The 21,631-nt window shown below is 32.9% G+C and overlaps 2 protein-coding genes across 5 annotated transcripts in view; one reads left to right on the top strand and one right to left on the bottom strand.

Annotated features, from left to right (window-relative positions):
• The first annotated feature begins 377 nt into the window (after positions 1-377).
• On the top strand, positions 378-15,462 carry LOC115879910 (abnormal spindle-like microcephaly-associated protein homolog). 3 transcript variants are annotated; one of them, XM_030896959.1, is made up of 7 exons: positions 378-494; positions 1,383-1,574; positions 1,632-1,835; positions 2,929-9,078; positions 11,911-12,115; positions 13,409-13,710; positions 14,734-15,461. In XM_030896959.1, the coding sequence occupies exons 1-7, from the start codon at positions 483-485 to the stop codon at positions 14,980-14,982; spliced, it is 7,314 nt and encodes a 2,437-aa protein (XP_030752819.1). In that variant the 5' UTR covers positions 378-482; the 3' UTR covers positions 14,983-15,461. The 3 variants fall into 3 exon arrangements, with proteins under 3 accessions (XP_030752819.1, XP_030752820.1, XP_030752818.1); XM_030896960.1 differs by having other exon boundaries at positions 384-549; XM_030896958.1 differs by lacking the exon at positions 378-494 and adding an exon at positions 1,148-1,280 and having other exon boundaries at positions 14,734-15,462.
• Positions 15,463-15,735: 273 nt separating this feature from the next.
• LOC115879915 (failed axon connections) overlaps positions 15,736-21,631 on the bottom strand; it is a 78,418-nt gene continuing 72,522 nt past the window's right edge. The window contains exons 3-7 of one of the 2 annotated variants that reach the window (XM_030896965.1): positions 21,346-21,469; positions 20,035-20,181; positions 18,636-18,796; positions 18,211-18,340; positions 15,736-17,852 (exon numbers count right to left, since the gene is read on the bottom strand). In XM_030896965.1, coding sequence (XP_030752825.1) covers positions 17,778-17,852; positions 18,211-18,340; positions 18,636-18,796; positions 20,035-20,181; positions 21,346-21,469 — 637 coding nt within the window. In that variant the 3' untranslated portion in view covers positions 15,736-17,777. The remainder of the gene's footprint in view (positions 17,853-18,210; positions 18,341-18,635; positions 18,797-20,034; positions 20,182-21,345; positions 21,470-21,631) is intronic. The other variant, XM_030896966.1, reaches the window with a different exon arrangement.

Raw genomic sequence — 21,631 nt, 5'->3', positions numbered from 1 at the left:
AAAAGCAGCAAATATGGGCTTCAAGGTCAGCCACCGGATCCACACCTTTACCAATTGAAAATTTAAAGCCATATTTCTTCTGTTTTCTTAAATACATTATGTGTTTTTAAAGCTTCGACTTATTATAACCTCACCTCAAACCTTTGATATTTGAAAGTTACATACCTAGGTTACATAAACTACACCCTATACATAAACTACATGTAATGTAGTTTTTAAAAGTAACATGTAGTTTTCCGAACCCTGCTTATTTGAACTATTTATGTATATGATCGTTGTTGATTTTCATAGCTAACTTCAGATTGAAAATAAATATAATCTTTGGATATTTCCCAGATTTAAACTAATTTAAATAAATTCAGTTAAATTCCAAAAGTTCAAAAGTTGGCAGTTGATTTAGGTGTAAATAGTGCATTATTATTGTATCTTTTTTATGTTAAAAACTTTTTGTTATCTATTTGTTTTGCTATCTGAGATTCACCATGTTCTTCCAGGTAAAATATATTTAATTAGTTGGTGAATTAACCCAAAATTAAAATTAAGAAATAGGTGAGATGTTTTCAACGTTTTTTTTATGTAGATACCTCTTCTTGTAACAAAGTCTTTTTTATGTTAAATACTTTGCTATTTTACTATTCGCCATATTCTTCTAGGTAAAGTATATTTAGCAAAATAAAACACTAACTTACCACAATACACCAAAACACTTTGTACACTGGACGCGCGTTTCGCTAACCATGTTAATATCATTAGCAGATGATTAAAACTTCCAACCCCCCAACTGTAATAAAGTATATCATTTAATTACTTCGTGAATTATCTCTTCTAAACACGGAATTGTATACCCACGAAATTTGTAAAAAATATATGAGACGTAAAATAAAAATACTCTGCTGGGGGTATACCTTTCTCACTTCTTATTTATATTATACTAAAATATTTAATTACATAAGTTACAGTTACATAAAGGGTATTTCAAAAAGTATGTACCATCTCTTGTGGGGAGATTCCTCATGTAAAAATAAAATTTATTTTTTATATCAACATAATGTCTGATTCTGGGTTGTTTTGTAGCTACAGGAGGTTAAAGTCTTAATTTTTTATTAGTTATTATAATTTTCTTTCAACTGCTTTTAGGGATTCGAATGAAATTTTGAGTGTAAAAGTTACTATAAGAGCTACACATATTTTAATGCTAAAATAGAGTCCAGGTCACAAACAGATTCACCAGAGACATGCATATGGATTATCAGTGGAATATTTTAAATTATGTGGACCTTTTAAGTTCTTTTTATGTTTTTTTAGATTCCTTAATATAAAAAAAATATAAAAATATATCCAAATATATTATAAGATGTTTTCAACATATTTTTTTTATATAGATATCACCTGTTGTAAGAAAGAAAACCAAACGAGTTGTTCAAAAAGACCGAAACATGGAAGATACTAAAATTGAGATATTGTCACTGGCACCTTTTACACCAATTCCCAAAATCACATTTGATGATGTTCTTGTTGGTACTTCACAAAGCAGAAAATTGCTGATCCAGAACCCAACTCAGCAAGGAATTAAGGTAACTAATAAACATCTATCTGTAGTATTTTCAATTATATTTATATCGTTTTTATAGTTATTTGTGACAAAAACGTTACCAGAAGAATTATGTTTTACGGTGAATTGGAGTGAAACCTATATTGAGGCAGGTAGTGAGAAGATTTTGGAAATGACGTGGAATGCAATAAGCGAGGAAGCAGGAAGATACAGTTTTACTTTGTCAGATGGTAAAAGAATCAACAGGAGTATTGGGGTCACTTTAAAATCTGCTGCAACAAAAGTAAGTGTATATATCTGTCAGAGTTTTTTTAGTAATTTAACTACATTAAATCTTAAGCTAATAATGGGCAAATTCTTAATTAGCAAATATTTTAACTAGTTTTATAAAATGTACTTTTACATTTTACAATAAATTAAACTTAATCTTAATGTAGTTTCCAATATGAATTGGTTTCCTATTATGCACTATGTGTGCATAAAATGCACACATAGTGCATTCTCTTACTTATTAATTCAAAAATTCACTTATTAATTCAAAAAAAAAATTCTTCTAACTAAATATCTGAGAAGTTTATAGTTTCAGTAACTGCACTAGTAAAACTCAAAATACTTCAGTATTATGACATAGCCATGATTCCAATATTATTTCTATGCTATCAACATGAACGTTAACCGGGACTGCGTGAAATACAGAGCCCGAAAGTTTTGATTTCTTCAGTACCGAGTGCTGCTGTCGGAATTTTAAAAAATCGGTTGAAATACACCAAGCCTATAGTAGCCCAATAACTTTAGATTTTTCAGGAAAAAGAATTCAGGGTCCTCCAAATAGTGTGTCGGGCAACTCGTCGGTGAAACGTGTTAAACTGCTAACTCCATTATTCCTAATTTTAGAGGAGAGAAACGAAACGGTACAAAAAGATATGTACACATGTAGCAAGTATATTCATGAGTTAATATAATAAAGAGATATCAATAATATTTGTTGGGGAACAAACTCAATATTTCGTTAAAAATTTAAGGTAAAATTTATGTATTAAACATATTATTTAAATAAAGTTAAAAATGGACTTAGTAGGTTAACATGTTTCACTGACGATCTGTAGCTCCTATAAAAAACCTTAGAAATTTTGTACTAGGGCCTATTTCAGAAAAATATTTTAAGTTCTATAGGGTGGCTCAAAAAAGTCGGTTGACAAGTTGATTGACATGATTTTTTAAATTAGAAAACTACTATCTGTATCAAATCTTTCGACTCTCTATTTTTTTTTTAATTCTTTCCTCAAATTTCAGTTAAAGTGATGGGGCTAATAGCATGTTTAGCAAATCATAAAAATTCCTATTCAATTTTCTAATTATCTCGAATGTTTTTACAGAAAATCAGTGCGAAAATAACGAAAAATAAGCCAAAAAAACCTCTCCAAAAATCGCCAATAAAACTACCTCTCAGCCGGAAACCTATTTCTCCTATAAAGAAATTTAAATCAAACAGATCATCACCTGTAAAATATTATACCTCCACATATTCATCCCCTAAAAGTCATAGGGAACAGCAAACATCGTATATAAGTGATATTTCTCCAAAAACTCATTACAGTCGTTTGATCAATCGTGAAAACGAGTTCAAAGATAGATCACCTACAAAAAGCAATAACTATTTATCACCAAAAAATTACTATGAACAGCAAGTGTGTTATAAACGAACCAATAAATATGTCTCTCCCAAAGAAAATGGTTTTAAAGGTAGTTCTAACAAAGAGAATCGACTATCTCCAAATCAACCATATTTTTTGAGCAGTACTGCATCGTCGTTTGTATCTCCAAACAGTGTGAATTTTTCTCTGCAATCCGAGGAACGTTTTGAAAAACGAGACACGTACGTTTTCAGTTCGGCACAGACAGAACGTCGAGAAACCTTTTCAATTCAAAACGTCGTTTTGAATGTGGAAAACGTGGGTTTCGAAAAACTTTTGGAAAACGAAACGTTTGACGTTAAACTCGATGATTCCCCGGTTTTCAGGGACAGTTTGGACCCGCCCAATCAAGTCCTGCCTTTGAGAGAACAGAATAGACGCAATGGTGAGAATTTGGAACAAACTGGAACAGTAAGGAAGAGGGTATTTTCGAATTTCGAGTATAATTTGAAAAATACGGATAGCTTCGTCCTTTCTCCTATAATTGATCCAAAGCAACAGGCTCTTAACAAGTTTTCACCCAGTTTTTGTTCCAGAGACCATTCCCAAGAGACGGAATTACAAATTTCAAGTGCTACCTTCAAGTTGAACGTCAGCAGTGAGACTTACGTTAAAGGAAGCAACAGCCCCAATCTTAGCGGTGTCACCTACGTTAAAGACGCTTCTGTAGGCGATATAGCCCGTCTGGAGGAATCTTCAGTATCCAGTAAAACAGCCCAATCCAAATCTCCCATTTTTTTGAAACCAAACTCTTTTGATTTTGGGGAGAGTAACGCAAATGGTGTTGAAACTAGAAAACAACAACACTTGTCTTCTATAGCTGAAGAATCTGCCGTATTTAGCGAAGGTTCGTTTAGGAACACTTTAAAACGGAAAAGTCCAGATGTCAGTAATTATTCGTTCAAAAGGGGCAGAATTAGTACTGATCCAAAAACTGACTGGTCTAAAAGAAGTTCATCAGCTTTCAGGATTTCCAAGTCTACCTCTGGTCTAAATTTAAGACAGTTTGCTACAAACCAAGATAAAAACCAACAATTGATGTCTACTATCACTGAAACCTCAGAAAAATCTGTTATCGTGAGGAATCCTTTCCTATACTCGAACGTCATAGATCCATTCATATCTTCCTCAGTTTACAGCACAGAAGAATGGGTAGATAAACAAGAAATTCGTTTTAAAAAATGGCTAAACGTTCTTTTGACACCTCCCGAAGAACTGAGCGTTAAAACTGAAATAGACGCTGCGAAAATTTGGCAGGAATGCAAGAAAAAAGACATTGCAGAAGCGCCAAGCAAAGAAACCGTTTCTTTCAATTACAACGTTAATAGCAAGCTTGTTCATCTAAGAAAACAAGCACAAACTTTGTTTCGTTCCAAGGAACTTGGTGAGGTTCTTCAAAGGGTTTGCGATGTGGTGGAATGGGGAAAGCTCTCTATTCGAGACGATAAAGATGTTCATTTGAATTTAAAGCTAAAATCCGACATCATGGGTTTAATATTAGGATATAATCCTCTCTGGTTAAGGATAGGACTTGAAACAATATACAACGAGGTTATTCCTTTAAAAACTAATTCCGATGTGAGCGGTTTGGCTCATTTTATCATGGAAAGGTTCTTTAAAGACCCGTATTTGATGAAAAAACACAAGACTCCATATGCTCCGAAATATTCGAGCGATCTCAAGAAGTTTATTCTCAAAAAATTCTTGATTCTAGTTTATTTCTTGGATGTGGCTAAAAACGCTAAGCTCATTCAACATGATCCGTGTTTATTCTGTAAAAATGCTTCAGAAAAAGACAGTAAGTCAGTCCTAACACATTTTGCTAGAGAGACTCTATCTGCAGTAGGAGATATTACTAAATATTTGAAGTCTAAAGGATACGTGGTTACGCACGTCCAATCTTACATTCACGAGTTCGATTATGCTGTTAAAAATTTAGGCGTAGATCTGCGCGATGGGGTCAGACTAACCAAAGTCATGGAAATACTGCAGATGAGGTCGGATTTAACGTCGAAACTTCGAGTTCCCGCCATTTCGAGGCTTCAAAAAGTCCATAACATGCAGCTGGTGTTTGAATCGTTAAAACAAACTGGTTTCGAGATTTTGTACGATATATCTCCGAAAGATATCGTTGACGGTCATAAAGAGAACACGCTGTCTTTTTTGTGGCAGATAATATACAAGTTTGAGGCTCCTTTAATGGTGACTAAGGCCACTTCTATACAACAGTGGTTTAGGAGTCTTCCTGTGGTTTTGAAGAGAAGAAAACTGCAAAAGGTTCGGGAACTTAGGGAAAGTGCTGTAAGGAAAATTCAAGCTTGGTTCAGAAGACAGAAATTGTCGCAAACATACTTTGTTTTGTCAGAATTCGTCAGAAATCACATAGAAGAATGTAGAAGATTGAAGGCAGTGATTAAAATACAGAGTCTTTTCAGAATGATCATCGCCAAACGAAGATACACCATTCAACACAACGTTATTACCAAACTTCAAGCCTACGCCAAAGGTTGGCTTATAAGGAACAACTATCATCAAAGAATAACAGCTGCCAGAATAATTCAGAAGAATTTCAAAACATATATTGCTAGAAAAAGGTTTTTGAAGTTCAAAAACGCTGTCGTTTTTATCCAGAGAAAATTCAGAGCCAATCAGCAATGCAAAATCGAAAAAAACAACTTTGTTTTATTAATATTATCTACCTCAGTTATTCAGAAACGATTCAGAGCTTATTTGGAGATGAAAAAATACAGAAGCGAATATTTACAAATGAGGAAGTCAGCAATAATGTTACAGAGTTACTACAGGATGAGCGTAATGCGTAGACGGTTTTTGCTGATCAGAAATGCTGTTATTACTGTCCAGAATTGGTACAGGTCAGTTTCTCAAATGAAAACTGTCAGAAAACAATATAAAGATACAAAAAAAGCGGTTTTGTTGATAGAGCAAACTTATTTATCCATAACTATGATGAGACTTGATAGATCAAATTATGAAATGAAAAGAAATGCTGTTTTAAAAATTCAGGAGTATTATAGAGCTTGGATTAAAATGAAAGCTGATAAAGAAGCATTCTTAAAACTGAGGTCATCAGTGATTTGTATCCAGCAAAGATACAGGGCGTACAAATTAATGGAATCACAAAGACAAAGTTACCAAAAGCTTAGAGAAGTAGTCCAGTTTACTCAGAGTAGGTATCGGGCAAATAAGGCGATGGTTGCTCAACGAAATGAGTATATAAAACAAAGAACTGCCGCCCAGAGTATTCAAAAATGGTATAAGGCAACTATAGAGATGAAAAAATGTCGTTCTCAGTTTGTTTCTCTTAAACTAGCTGCTGTAGTTATACAAGAAAAATATCGGGCCAACAAAAAAATGGAAAAAGAAAAAATAAAGTTTCAAACTATGAAAAAGGCTAGCATAAAGATACAGCAGAAATATAGAGCCACGTTAATGATGCGAGAAGAGAGATATAACTTTCTACATCTTAAAAATTGTATTACTGAAATTCAGGAACGTTTTAGAGCAAACAGGCTTGCTAAACTTGAAAGGAATAACTATATTAACTTACGTAATGCTACGATACTTGTACAGAGAAAATATCGGGCGCAGAAAACGATGCTGACTGCCAGAAACGAATACCAAACCATCAGAAATGCTGTTTTAAGTGTTCAGCATCGGTACAGAGCTAACAAACTTATGCAGACGGCACGAAATAGTTATATTAAATTGAAAAATGCTGTTATAGTGCTTCAAAGAAGATACAGAGCTCAAAAACTGATGTTATATCAAAAACAAACATATGAAGATTTAAGAAATGCTTCTATCTTCGTTCAGAGGAGGTTCAGGCAGAATGTTTTATTCAAATTTGAAAGAACGCATTATCTTAAAGTTATAAAATCGGTTTTAGTTATTCAGAGGCAATTTAGGGCACAAATGGAAATGAGAAACGTTAGAGAAGAGTATTTATTGTTGAGAAATGTTACAATTGTGGTTCAGAGGAGGTTTAGATCACTGGTATTAATGAGAAATACCAGAGAAGAGTTTTTGGCTCTAAAGAAAGCAACCAAAACGATTCAGAGAAGGTACAGAGCTCAAAGAGCTATGATTAAACAAAAAGAATACTACCAAAAACTACAATCGCTGGTGATATTAATACAACAAAAATATAGAGCCAAAAAGTTGGGCGCATCTCAAAGAACCCAATTCCTAGCTCTAAAACGGAACGCGTTACTTATTCAGAAGTCGTATAGAGCGAACAAGATCAGAAATAAATATTTAGCTTTAAGAAACGCTGTTATAAACATTCAGAGAAGATTCAGAGCACAAATATGCATGAGAGAACAAAAACGTTACTATGATAAGTTGCACAAAGAAATTATGACCGTTCAACAAAGATTTAGGGCTAAAAAACTTGGAATTATCGCTAGAACGCAATATGTAGCTCTAAGAAAAACAGCTATATTTATTCAGAGTCATTTTAGAGCTAATAAAGTGCGATGTAGATATCTTGCACTAAGAAACGCTGCTCTTGTAATACAAAGAAGGTATAGGGCTTTGATATTGATGAGAAAGGAAAGAACTTACTATCAGATGTTAAGAAGACATGTAATGATTATTCAGCAAAGATTTAGAGCTAGAAAAATAGGTGGTATCGCTAGAACGCAATATGTAGCTCGAAGAAAAACAGCTATACTTATTCAGAGTCATTTTAGAGCTAATAAAGTGCGATGTAGATATCTTGCTCTAAGAAACGCTGCTCTTGTAATACAAAGAAGGTATAGGGCTTTATTACTGATGAGAAAAAAAAGAACTTACTATCAGATGTTAAGAAGAGATGTAATGATTATTCAGCAAAGATTTAGAGCTAGAAAACTAGGTGGTATCGCTAGAACGCAATATGTAGCTCTAAGAAAAACAGCTATACTTATTCAGAGTCATTTTAGAGCTAATAAAGTCCGCAGTATATATCTTGCTCTAAGAAACGCTGCTCTTGTAATACAAAGAAGGTATAGGGCTCTAATATCGATGAGAAAAGGAAGAACTTGCTATCAGATGTTAAGAAGAGATGTAATGATTATTCAGCAAAGATTTAGAGCTAGAAAACTAGGTGGTATCGCTAGAACGCAATATGTAGCTCTAAGAAAAACAGCTATACTTATTCAGAGTCATTTTAGAGCTAATAAAGTCCGCAGTAGATATCTTGCTCTAAGAAACGCTGCTCTTGTAATACAAAGAAGGTATAGGGCTATAATATCGATGAGAAAAGAAATAACTTACTATCAGATGTTAAGAAGAGATGTGGTGATTATTCAGCAAAGATTTAGAGCTATCAAATTAGGTAATGCAGTGAGATCGAGGTACGAGGCTTTGAGAAAGTCTGCTCTTTTGATTCAAAGAAGATATAGAGCTAATAAGTCTATGGTAAAGCAGGTTGAGGTGTATTCCAGAATAAAATGGGCTGCTTTGGTTTTGCAGAGTCGGTACAGAGCCCAGAGAGCCATGAGAGACGAAATGGAGAAGTACAGAAAGTTGAGGCACGCAACTTTTGTCATTCAGAGGAAGTGGAAAGCCACAATCTTATCGAAGGAGATGAGAATAAAGTTCCTTATGTTCAAAAAATCGGTAATGACTGTCCAAGTATTTTATAGGGCTTATATGAAGATGAAGCAGGAACGATTGGCATTTTTGGATAAGTACAAAGCTGTGACGGGAATCCAGAGGTTGGCTAGAGGTTATTTGGCAAGGAAAAAGTACAGTCCCATGCTGTTACCTGAGGCAGTTCAAGCCAGGAAGGTTTTGAAGGTTCAAAACGCTGCAGCAGTTAAAATTCAGGTAAATTAAAATGAGTGTACTTGTGTTTTACAGGATTTCTCTTTTTAACTAGATATATCTCTGTATAACTAGATATTCAAAGATGCGGTTTTCACATCACTGTACTACTTTTTTATTAAACTAAAGATACTATACACAGATTAGTTTCTAAAATACAGGGCGAAATTGAAAATGTTCCATTTACCTTATAACTTATCGAAAAGGTGAAAACTGAGTCCCATAGAGTCTTTCACGTAGAATTCAGTGACGTAACTAGATTTTTGCTGCGAGCTATCATTCTGGAAATATGACCCATACTTATGTGTTTTGAACTTATGAACTTCCTAAAAATATAATACAGGGTGCTACAAATTCGAGGTACGAACATTGGTATCTCGGTAACCGTAATAGATACGAACATGGTTAAATTGGGGCAAAGTTGCGCTTTGGGATGTTCACCAAGATGCCATCAAAAAAGTTTTAAAATTTCAAGGATTGCTGAGTTTTTGGGAAATAAACGGATTTTTTTGAAAATAAATTATTTTTTTCTGTCGTTGCTTTTTAGAAAATCAAAAAAAAATTGCACATTCTCATTGGCACTTTATTAGGGTTTTTTGATAGTATTTTTATATTTTCAAATTAGCCGATAATTTGTGAGATACAGAAGCCAACTTAATTTTTTTTAAATACGGACCTGCATTTTTTATTTCGGATTATGAAAGAACTCGGTCTCCTCAGTACAATGATATGCCACACTTAATATTTTTTTTGTTTCGGAAATTTGAGCACAATTTATTTAAACTAATTTCAAGTCCGGCTCTGTTTTTTACATATTTAATCTATTCATCGTTACAATATTGATAAGCTTTCAAACTTAATAATGACGTAGGATAAAACATTGAATACGAAAAATCAAATGCAATAAAATAATCAAAAATAATATAAAATAAATAATATGTGTATGTGAAATCAATACATCTCAGTATTTACAAAGGGATTCATTCGGAAGTATAAGGAGAAGATCTGTTCCAAGAAATATAAATAAAATTGAACGAAAAATAAATTTGTGCAATAAGGAGGGTGGCATATCATTGTACTCAGGAGACCGAGTTCTTCATGAAATATAAGTTGGCCCCTGTATCTCACAAATTATCAGCTAATTTGAAATTCTAAAAATACTATCAGATAACCCTAATAAAGTGGCTAGGAGAATGTGGAATTAGTTTTTTGATTTTCTAAAAAGTAAATAAATGCATTTTGTAACCTTTAACATAAATAAAACTAGTTTAAAAGTGTTATCATTTTATTTAATTTAACAATTTTGTTTTCCATCGTGCCATCTTAATAAACTGCACTTAAAATAAACTTGTGCAGCTTTTAGATAACACGCTCTCAAGAGTTACTGAAATAATTATACACAGAGAAACTAGAGTGGAATAGCCAATAACCAAAATTTGACGTCGAATAAATTATTCCATTGTTTCGATTACATATTTTAAACCAGCCGCCTATAAAAAGTTAAATAATGCATTTTTCTAGCTTGTTTATGAAAATAAGTATGTACGTATGTAAATACAGTATGTTATATTTTTAGAAAGCTCAAAACAGAGCATTTAAAAGTTCCATTTTCAGTGCAGTTTATTAAGAAAACAGGATGGAAAGCAAAATTATCAGGTTTAATTAAATAAAATAAAACAATAATACTCCTTTAAACTAGTGTTGATTTATGTTGAAAAGTTAAATAATGCATTTTTACCTTATTTAAGAAAATAAGTATGGAGTATATAGGGTACTACAAATTCGAGGCACGAGCATTGGTATCTCGGAAACCGTAATAGATACGAAGATAGATAAATTGGGACAAAGTTGCGCCTTGAGATATTCACCAAGATGCCATCAAAAAAGTTTTAAAAATTTCAAAGATTGCTGAGTTTTTTCGAAAAAATGGATTTTTTTGAAAATCAATTTTATTTTTTCCTGTCGTTACCTTTCTTATGAAAATAAGTATAAAATATATTGTCAAGGTGTATGGCGACATCTGTGGAAGAGCAAAAAACCACTAAGCGTGTTTATATAGTAAAGAAGCGTGGCGACATCTTTCGGTGATTGAGTAGCGCGCCATCTCTTAGACATTTATGGAAAATCCCGAGCGAGACAGCGGAAGTTTCTGGAAGCCCAAAGAACTCGACAGAGTTTTAGAATAGAAGTTGCAAGAACATCCGCAGCGATATAGTCTATAGTTAGTGAAGAAATAGTCTGTAGTTAGCGAATTGTGCCAAATTGGCGAAGGTTCTTCAAATAGATATTTCTGTGTTAAGGGTTATAATTAGTATAGGGCATATAGTTGGAAAACAATTCGTTAAGTATTTTATCGTGTGTTTTGAATTAGAGGACTCACGGAATCCGTGACAATATTATATTTTTAGAAACCTCATGAAAAGACAAATAAGATTAAAAATATACATACAGGGTGTCCCATTTAAAAAAAAAGTTTGAATTATATTTCAAATGACGGCTCCCAGCGAAAAACTAGTTACGCCACTGGTTTCTGCGTAAAATACTCTATGAGATTCAGGTTACACCTTTTCGATAAGTTATAAAAATAACCGAGATGCAAGGGAAGTCGAAAAATTCAACAATTTCAAATTCGCCCTGTATTTCAGGAAATAAGGCTATGACAAATCTGTGTGTAGCATTTTTAGTTTCATAAGAAAGTTTTCACATCACAGTGATGTGAAAACCGCATCTTTGTATTTTGTATCTGTACTCAAACGAGAGAGAGAAACCCTGTAAAAAACTCGAAAAGGACAACCTGTACAAAGTTGAGATTTTAAAACGTTTTCATGAATTTAGGCATCATGGAAGGGTTACTCTGTAAGAAAATCCAACATTCCGGTGATGACAGCACTCAGAAGATTACGAAACGGGAATCCAGAGTATCCCAGACCGTCTATACAGAGTGGTAAGACTTTGGGTCAAAGATGCGAGATGGCCATGTTGTGTATGACCAGTAAGAATTCGTCTTTGCTGATGATCATTAAAGCGCTGGAGGATTTAGGTAGGAGATTATTCATTTGTATTTTTTGTTAAAAAAAGTGTGATTAAATTTTTAGTATCTAGTATCCAATCCTTTATAAAATTCAATTTTCTGAACGATTTGTAGATTGTGTGGAAGGGGGGAAGTTAATCACCGTGACCAGTTTTTAGTTTCACCGCTTTTACAGAGTTTAGTTCTCCATCTCCAGTATCAGTCGTACCCAAGTTTATGGCGCGAATGGTTGTCGTCTCGGCACCCTCGGCCTTCCCATTTTCCCCACAGAATCTGCATTCGCCGTTGTTTCTTAGCTGCACTGAGGTGTTTATTGAGGAGGCAGTACCTTAAATTAAAACCCCCGGTCAATCCGAAGCTTGTTCTTACTTAAATCAAGGAAAATCTTTGATTTCTATTGGTCCTAAATTGTGAGAAATTTCTTTGAGTGTCTTAGACCGTTGGAGGGTTCCCTTTGTGTCTATTGGTTCGGAGTATTTAGTTTCCGGCCCAAATACTAGGGCTCCTGCTTTGGTTTTGGAATCATCAGTATACCACGTTATGATGTGGTCATCTTTTACCCGCTGAGTAAACGTCTCTCTCTTCCCGTTCTTTTTATTGCTCAATACTACAGTGAGATGTTTCTTAAAGTTGTACATTCTTGGTACGTCATCTACAGGGAGTTCAAAGAATATAATTTTCATTTTGAAGGTGTTGTGAAGGATTCTAGTTATCTTGTTAGATTCTGTTGATCTATTCTAATATTTTTCGCTCTGTTTTCATTGAGAACCGCAGACATGACGGAAAAATAGTGCCCTCATACCAAGTCGTTCAAGAATAAGTATTTTCTTGAAAAAGTCTTCTGTGTCTTTCTCCACTTGCACTGTAAGAAAATCTATAAAATAAAATAGTTAATTTTTGTAAACCGCATCTTTGCATCTCTACTCATAAATAAGAAACCCCATAAAACACACGAAAATGGGACACCATGTGTACTCTATTAATGAAATATCGAACATTTTGAAAGCCGCCTATATATAACTGTGCCATGTTGCCAATTCATTAAGTATCTTATAAAAAGAAACTGTCTAACCACCAACCGTCCAATGCTCTCCTGTAAAATTAGAAAAATGGCGCTTATCAGGTTTTCCCCTGGACCCTTCAACTGTAATAATAAGATACTAATAAAAACTAACCCAGTTATTAATAAATACAGACCAAAGATGACATATGATTTGACAAGTCTAATTACATCTCTCTGTAATAATTGTACAATCTTTTGTTTGTATTTGTATTGTACAATCTATCTGTAATTTATTACAGATTTTATTACGAGACATTGCCAGAACATCTGTATAAGTATGAGTTTCCTGCTTCCCAACCAGCTCTACATCATAATAGCCTCAGCAGCTAGATCTCGCCCGGAGATGATCGCGTGCAACATGGCAACGTTCATCCTGATCAACTTCTACAAGTACAAAGAGACTAGATCGCACAGCTGGGATCCGGAGTATCTAGATCCAATGATCAACGTGCTGTTGCATTGGTGCGATAAGGAAGCACCTTTATTTTCGACACTGTGTACTTTGTTGTGGCTGTTTGCCCATGAAGAGCCTTGGAAAAAGGTATTTACATGGATTTGTTTTTATCACAATATAGGCTTGGTGCATTCTCCTCTGGTACTGTCACATTGGAGAATACCGTAAACAGCCGACTTAAACAAATACACGGATTTAAATAGCGAGTAACATTAAAAAATTGTTATATAATTATTCTGAAAGTGTTTGGCAGGTATAATTTTTGGAAATTCTAAAAAAATGAAAAGCTAAATATTTTGATATTTTCAGAAGGTCTAACTTGTATTGTAAGTTATTATTCAAGCTAATAAAACTGTTTACATGAGTTCAACTGCGTAGTTGAACTCAGCAAATTAGTGGGCATAGTTTTACGCACCGGTTTTGCTAGTGGGACATAATTTGGGCTGTAACGACATTTTTTTAAAGGTACATAATTATAATTTTAGAAGTCGTTCATAAAAAAGTTATGCACTAGTTGATTAATAAAAGTATACCATTAATATTAATCAAATTATATTTTATCCTCCTATATGCCTATTTAATTTTTTAATTATGTAACGAGTACTAACTAATTTGTTTCGTCGAACTGCCTGAATCCATTTTTGCTTTTGATCAAATCACTGCGAGAAAGCTATAAAAATTTTGTTCCAGGAGATTTGTATTGAATGTGCACCTAATAACCCCGGAATTACGCCCTCCTTTTCGTGTTAACATTTTTTCGGCAATTTTATTATCATTTGAAATTTTCACAACACAACGCGACGCTCAGTTCGGGTTATTTTTCACCTAATTTTTACTAATTGAAACAGCGTTACATCACACAAATTTCGTACCTGTGAAGTTTATAGTTTCAACTGCACTAGTAAAAATCAAAATACTTAAATATTATGACATAGCGACGATTCCAATATTATTTAAACGCGATCAAAATGAACGGTAACCGGGACAGCGTGAAATAAAGTGGCCGGCAATTCTAATTTCTGCCGTACCAAGCACTGCTGTCGGAGTTTTAAAACATCGATCGGTTGAAATGCACCAAGCTTATAATGCAATGTTTATCCTTTTTTTCAGGTTATTCAAAATTTACCCAACATTCGACAACGGTTTTCGAAAATACAAACCCTGGTTCACCGTAAGGAAAGCATGGTTTTGAAAACTAAGAGGCTTGCGAGCGTACCTTCAGTATTTGGCCCACTGGAAAATACACAATTGCCAACAAGGGATGCCAAATGGGGTCTGGATTATGCCAGACCAAACACTTTTACCAATGCAGTATTCGCTTGCTCTTCACTAATAAAAATATTGGAATTATCCGAGTAAATGTAAGTTAAAAAACGTTAAATATTTTATATTTTTTATTAACTCCGTCATATATGTTTGTATATTGTTTTTTGTATTTATTTTATATTATTAAACGATCTTTTTAATCTGTGAGAAAGACTAATATCTCTTTAAAAATATAACTATATCTAAAAATATAATTATTATAACTATATTTTTTCGAAACACGCTTGTATATTATTAGATTTCAGTTTTTATACAGTGTGTGCCATAAAGTACCCAGTACTTTATGGCACACTCCACTCCCTAAAGTACCCAATACTTTCATTAGTGCGGTATTGGCTTGTTCTTTTTTAATAAAAATATTAGGATTATCTGAGTAGAAAGTTCCTAAGTAAAAAAAGGTTAAATTTTGTATATTTTTTTATTAGTCGGTCATATAATATATATTTGTGTATTGTTCTTGTATTTATTTTATGTTTTGTTATTTAACTTTTTTTTTTTAATTTGTGAAAAATAAACTGATATCTGGTTTTCTCGGAGTTGATAAGTCTTTCTGTATTTGCCATTATCTATAAAATAAATTTAAAAAAATCCGAGGGTACAATTCGAAAATCAAATTATAGCCATTTCGACTGAAACAGGAAGTGACCAAAACTAATTGAATACGGTTTTCTCTGCGAATCTCGTTTTTTTACAGGAAAAAATAAAAAAGATATAGGGGTGAGCCGCTTTTGAAAAACCCTGTATATCAAGGGATTTTTTTGTACAGGGACAAAATAAAACACTAACTTTAAACTTAAAATATGAACTTATTTATTTAAATTATATAGCGTACAACACAGTTTTAAATCAAACTTATATCTTAGTTTTAAAAAAATGAGACTCTAAATTATAAATTAACATGCTAGTCAATCTATTGAGCTTCATTTTTTACTGATCAGATCGCGCCCGTCTAATGACAGTTTTTGTGCGAAACGTTTGATGCATTTTGATCATTAAATTGATCAATTAAAACACGTTTTCTTTTCACTATTTTAAACGATATTCAAATAAGTTGATTTAAATGAATTGTGCAACTTGATCAGTAAAACATTTTTTCCTTTAATTTTTTTTGAGAAAATGGTCCATCAATTACACGCAGTTATTTTATTTTTTTTTATTATCCAAAGAGTAAAACTGGTCATAAAAAATTGTAAATGATCCTGTTAAAAAAATACAAAAGTCTATGATTACGACCTAAACGTCATTTATCATTTTAAAAAACCTTTTCAAAAGCCATTTAAAAATATTCAATGGTCAGAGAGAGTCATAATAAAAAATTATTGATTTGATTTTTTCAGCTAAAAAATTGATGAATATGAAATAAATGTATACCCTCTAACCGATTTTATTTTATGAAAAATGCGTATTTGTTTAAAAATGTGGAATGGATACAATTGATGAGTAAATGCACTACTTAATTATTAGGGGGGATACGTTAAATATTAGTTTATCGTACATACAGTAATAAAAGCGTTGAATCAAGATTACTTTACAAACAGCACCGGTTTTGGATGTCTTCAAATCAAGGATGGGCTGTTAAAAACCGTAAAACGACGTAAAAAATAGATTAAATAGATTTTTATGGAGTAGGCTTTTTAAGTTTTTTAAAAAAAACTATTTTTTTCACGTACAAAAACTATTTATTTCGCGCATAAAAACTAAATAGATTTTTAGTTATGGTTTATGGAGTAGTTTATTAGCGTAAAAAATAGTTTTTCAAGACGTAAAAAACAATTTTTTACGCTAATACTCTACTCCACAAAAAAACTATTAAACGTAAAAAAATCCATCAAAACTTTACTTATTTTCTAAACAATATATTTTTACGAGTAAATTTTTATGGATTAAGTATTTTTAAGTTTTCTAGTTTTTATAGGGTAGTTTATTGGAGTAAAAAATAGTTCTTTACCCGTAAAAAACAACTTTTTACACTAATAATAATAGACAAAAAAACTAAATAAGGTATTAAAGTGAATAAAAATTTTTACGCGCAAAAGAAAATTTTACGCTATGGTTTTTTAACAGCCCATCCCAGATTTTAAGAATCAAAAACCAGAGTTTCCGTATTGCATCTTCGATTCCACGTTACAAGACTGGACTAACATGTAAACTCACGTTCCCCAGGACCAATCAGCAAGCAAAAAAAAGTTATTTTTGCACTCTGAGTAATACAGGGGTAGAGAAAAAACTTTCTACGGCCGAAAGATAATTATTTAATCAAATTTGAGATAAACAAAATGGTGAGATTGTTCGAGAATCGGGTATTGAGCCGTCCAAAGTTTCCCTGTCAGACACATGCTTACATTTATATTAAAACCTAGCTAAAATATTTATACAAACAATAATTAATATAATGCTTAACTAGCAGTTACTATATAATTTTTTTTGTTTATTTTCGATAAAAACTGTCCATTATATCAAAAAATTACGTAAAAAAGAAGCTAAAATGAATTACGCCGAGTATTTTTTTATTTGAAAAAAAAATTGTTGCGTGTGTTTATGAGTTGAATAAAATCGTTTTAATATTTAACAAACAGAAAAAAGGACGATAGACTACAAATTAAAAAAAACACAAACTTTGATGATCTGTGACAATTAATTGCTAAATACGTTTGGGAAATAATAAAAAAAATGAAATATACTTAGAAACTAAAAACTTGCACTGATTCATTTCTATATATGTATACGAGGGCTATTAAGTATTTAAAAAAAAAGTGAAGAAGATTATGAAGTTTAGGATGGAAAAAGATAAAAGTCTTGTTGGTGTTGTGTCAAGAACCCTTATTATTTTACTTTGCTGCTTCTTTTTCTTTATTTTCTTCGGGCTCCTTGTTTGCAGCTTTGTCCTTCTCTTTCGCCTCCTCCTGTATGAAAAAATCACAAAATAGTTAATACAAAGCGTGTCAAAAAGTTTACAATTAGGTTAATATGTAGTATCCTTGTTTATCAAAGTTGTTTATATATTAACTAGTTATTCAGTGTGAGTTAGTTCTGGGAGTTCACTGATAGATGGCTACGAGAATTGCATCGCGGGTCTTTCAAATTCTGAATTTCTAATTAAGTGAATAATCGCTAACAATCGCAGGAACGGTACACTTATTAAGTTAATAATTCTAATTAGTTTACCGTTCTTGAGCGTGAGGGGGTTAGTTCTTCCAGAACTAATTCACGCTGAATAACTAGTTAATATATAAACAAGGGTAGTAAGTTATATTACTATACCTTTTCTTTTTCAATATCCTTATCCTCTGGTTCTTTTTCTTTGTCGCTCTCCTTCTCGTCCTTGGCGACCTCTTTGTCGTCCTTGGCTTCAGGCACGGGTTTGGGAAGGTGCGAATTCAAATCCAGCGTGCTGAAAAAACGATATTTTGTATTTTTATCTGTAAAATACTAAAGCCAGTCCTACACGATGTTTCCAACGTTGGAATCAAAGTTGGATGCATCATTTGGCATAGGCTTCGACAATATTGCAATTCACAAGTGTGTCTCCTACACCATGTGCAAATGTTCATGTGTCCAAAGTTAAAAGGTGTTTGACACATTGTGTGGGACCGGCTTAATTACAGAATATGTTTTTAATTTTTAAGTTCAAAATTCAGCTATTATTCAGCTCAAATATATACATTAGATTTATGATCATGTTTTACCTGCAAATATCGTCCCAATCGGCAAAACAACGTTCCTTCATCCTATTGACGTGTCCTACTAAGTTGGGGCACGATTCAGTCATGTAGTCTCGAAGGGCCCACTCCACTTCCTTGTCGATGAAATAAATTTGAGCCAAGTGGGCAAACACTACAACATCAAGCTGAAAAAATTACTTTAATTTAGTTTTATAACTACAATAATTCTTTTGTAAAGACCCGTTGTGATTCGGTGGTTTTAAAACGTTTTTAAAAAGTTTCTGTGGCCCTTAAACGTTTTAAAGGTGTTTCTACGACCCTCAAACTGTTTTAAGGAGTTTCTATGGCCCTCAAGCTTCTTGAAGGACTTCTCTGGTCCTCAAACTACCATACAATCAAAAAAAAGTCTCAGAGGTGGCTTTGAAATTAAAATCGGTGTCATCTTGTAACACATCTATCACAATCGGTGTCATCTTAAACTACATGCCAAATGCCATTGAAGGTTTTTTCCAAACTAGACGCGTTTTTTTCGATCATAGAGTATTTTAAAGATTTTGGGACCCTTAAACGGTTTCTGTGGTTTCGTAAATCTTTCTGTGGCTTTCAAACTATTTTAAAGGGTTTTACGACCCTGAAACTGTTTAAAAGAGTTTCTGTAATACCCAAACTGTTGTAAAAGTTTCTGTGGACTTCAAATTTTTAAAAGTGTTCTGTGATCCAAACTATTTAAAGAGTTTCTGTGATCCATAAAAAACTGTTTTATCAACCTGTTTTGAAGAGATTGGAATGGTCATTAAGCTGTTTTAAAGAGTTTCTACAATTCTCAAACTATTTTAAAAGCTTCTGTGGTCTCCAAAAAGCAATATCTGGGACATTGGAATCTTTAAAAGGGTTTCTTATGTCTGAAAGTTTCGGAAGGATTCTGTGACCCTCAAACGGTGTTAAAGTTGGGTTAGGTTAGGAGTCTTTAATTTTTTTTAAAGTTTTTGTGACTTTTAAACTATTTTAAAGAGTTTCTGTGACCCCCAAACTGTTTTACAGACCATGAAACTTTTCAAAGGCTCTTTTGGTTTAACTATTTTAAAGGGTTTAGGTACGTTAACTATTTTAAAGGGTTTAAGCGGCCCACAAACTGTTTTAACGAGTTTTTGTAGCCCTTTAACTTTTTTAAACGTTTCTGTGGACCTTTTTTTATGTCTCTTTTATTTATTTTCTTTCAAATGGTTTCTTTGTTGTGAAACTATTGTTTCTATTCAGAAAAAAGAAAGAAAAAAAACTGAAAAGTGTTTACATAGGCATCAAACTTTTCTAAAGCATTTCTGTGAAAGTGGCATTTCAAAAGAGGCCTAATTGAATTTTTTTATACATTGTGATTATACTTACATTTGTATGATGACAGATGTAACATAAAATAGGTACTTACATTGGTTGGTTCGTCTCCAAAGAAGAACGGCTTATCCGCCAACATGTCCGACAGGACTTTCAAGTCTTCCTGACCGAATTGGACAATTTCCTCTGGAGTGTGGACGCCGATCCCGTGGGCCTTTGCCTTTTTGGTCCCCTGGAACCACTAAATTCTCAATTTTAAGTTAAAACGCCACTAATAACACAAAACACTGGAAGATAACATGCTTTAAACATTAGAGAAACAAATCCTTCAGTATCACCCTTATATCGAATTGTTGGTTATGATTTTAGAGACTCTTTTCTAAGTAAAATTATTGATAGTTTGAAAATTCAAGAAAAGTTATAAGAAATGCATTCATTGTAAGTCGAACATCGGTGTTTAAAAACAAAATTTAGCTAGCAAGGTGACTAAGGAATTATTTAAATAACTTTCTGAGTTACTCAATTGTGACCAGTCTACCACTTTTTTCCTCTATCTCTTTCCGAAAGTACCAAAGTTTATAGCACGAATGGTTGTCGATTCGGTCCACTCAAATACGTTTATTTTAAACGTATTTGGGTCCACTCAATGATTAGGTGCTCTGGAGTTTCCCCATAGAATCTGCAGTCGCAGTTGTTATCTTCAATCTACTGAGGTGTTCATTGAGGAGACAGTGTGACCTGTTAAAAATCTCGTGGCAATCCGTATATTGTTCTTATTTAAATCAAGAAAAATCTTTGATTTTTCCCGATAGTAAGTCAGGACTAGGACATTTCTCAGGAGAAAAATTTCTTCGAGTGTCTAGATTTCCATTCGAGGTTAATAATGTTCTGTAATCAATGTTTTACCGATTGATTTTTTCATAATTATTATTTATTTATTTTTATTGGATAATATCTATAAGTTTGTGTTTTTGCACGCTTTATGTTGTTTTACATGTTAAGTTTATGTTTGATATTCGTAATGAAGCAAGTCAATAAAAAAAGTATTTCAAAAATTCCACTCATATATGGACTAGCCTCCAGCCATGAAGGTTTGATAGAACTGAAAGGGACATACACCAACGAAAGTAGTTTTAGAAAGAAACTGTGAACTGAGCATGCAGATTAAAAAAACATACCAAACTATCAAAAATTTTACTAAAAATTGAACTATTTAATGATATCACTATTAATAGATACCCATACATAGAAAAAAATCCCCCAAAACAAATTCTTTTTCTATAAACGATCTAGTAAAAAACCAACAACTGCTATACATCCCAAAACCTAACATGCATTTGTTTTTTGAATAATAATACCTATTGTATCTGCTCCAATACCCCAAAATATATTATGTTTACATTACCTTTCTTCCATAAGCGAATTTGAAGAAGAAATTGAGAATTCCGTTGGGTATCCTGGTGCCTAGCGCATGCTGGAGGTTTACTTTGTAGCCCTTGAGGACGCTATCTGGGTATTTAGAACGCCACCTATAATAACAAATACAATTACACAGGTTGTAGTATGGTAAAACCATGTAAACAGGGTTGTTATGTTTTAAACATTTTTTTTTAAAAAGAGGTGTTTAAACCACATTTAAGACTCTGTTTTAAAATGTTTGGTGAGAAGGTGTTTTCAATAAAAAAAAGAAA

The sequence above is a fragment of the Sitophilus oryzae genome, unplaced genomic scaffold (assembly GCF_002938485.1).
Source record: "Sitophilus oryzae breed Bouriz unplaced genomic scaffold, Soryzae_2.0 scaffold_1590_pilon_pilon, whole genome shotgun sequence".
In the NCBI taxonomy this organism is placed as follows: Eukaryota; Metazoa; Arthropoda; class Insecta; order Coleoptera; family Curculionidae; genus Sitophilus; species Sitophilus oryzae.
Note: the sequence above shows the minus strand (reverse complement) of the source record. Positions and strands in the feature narration are given on the sequence as shown.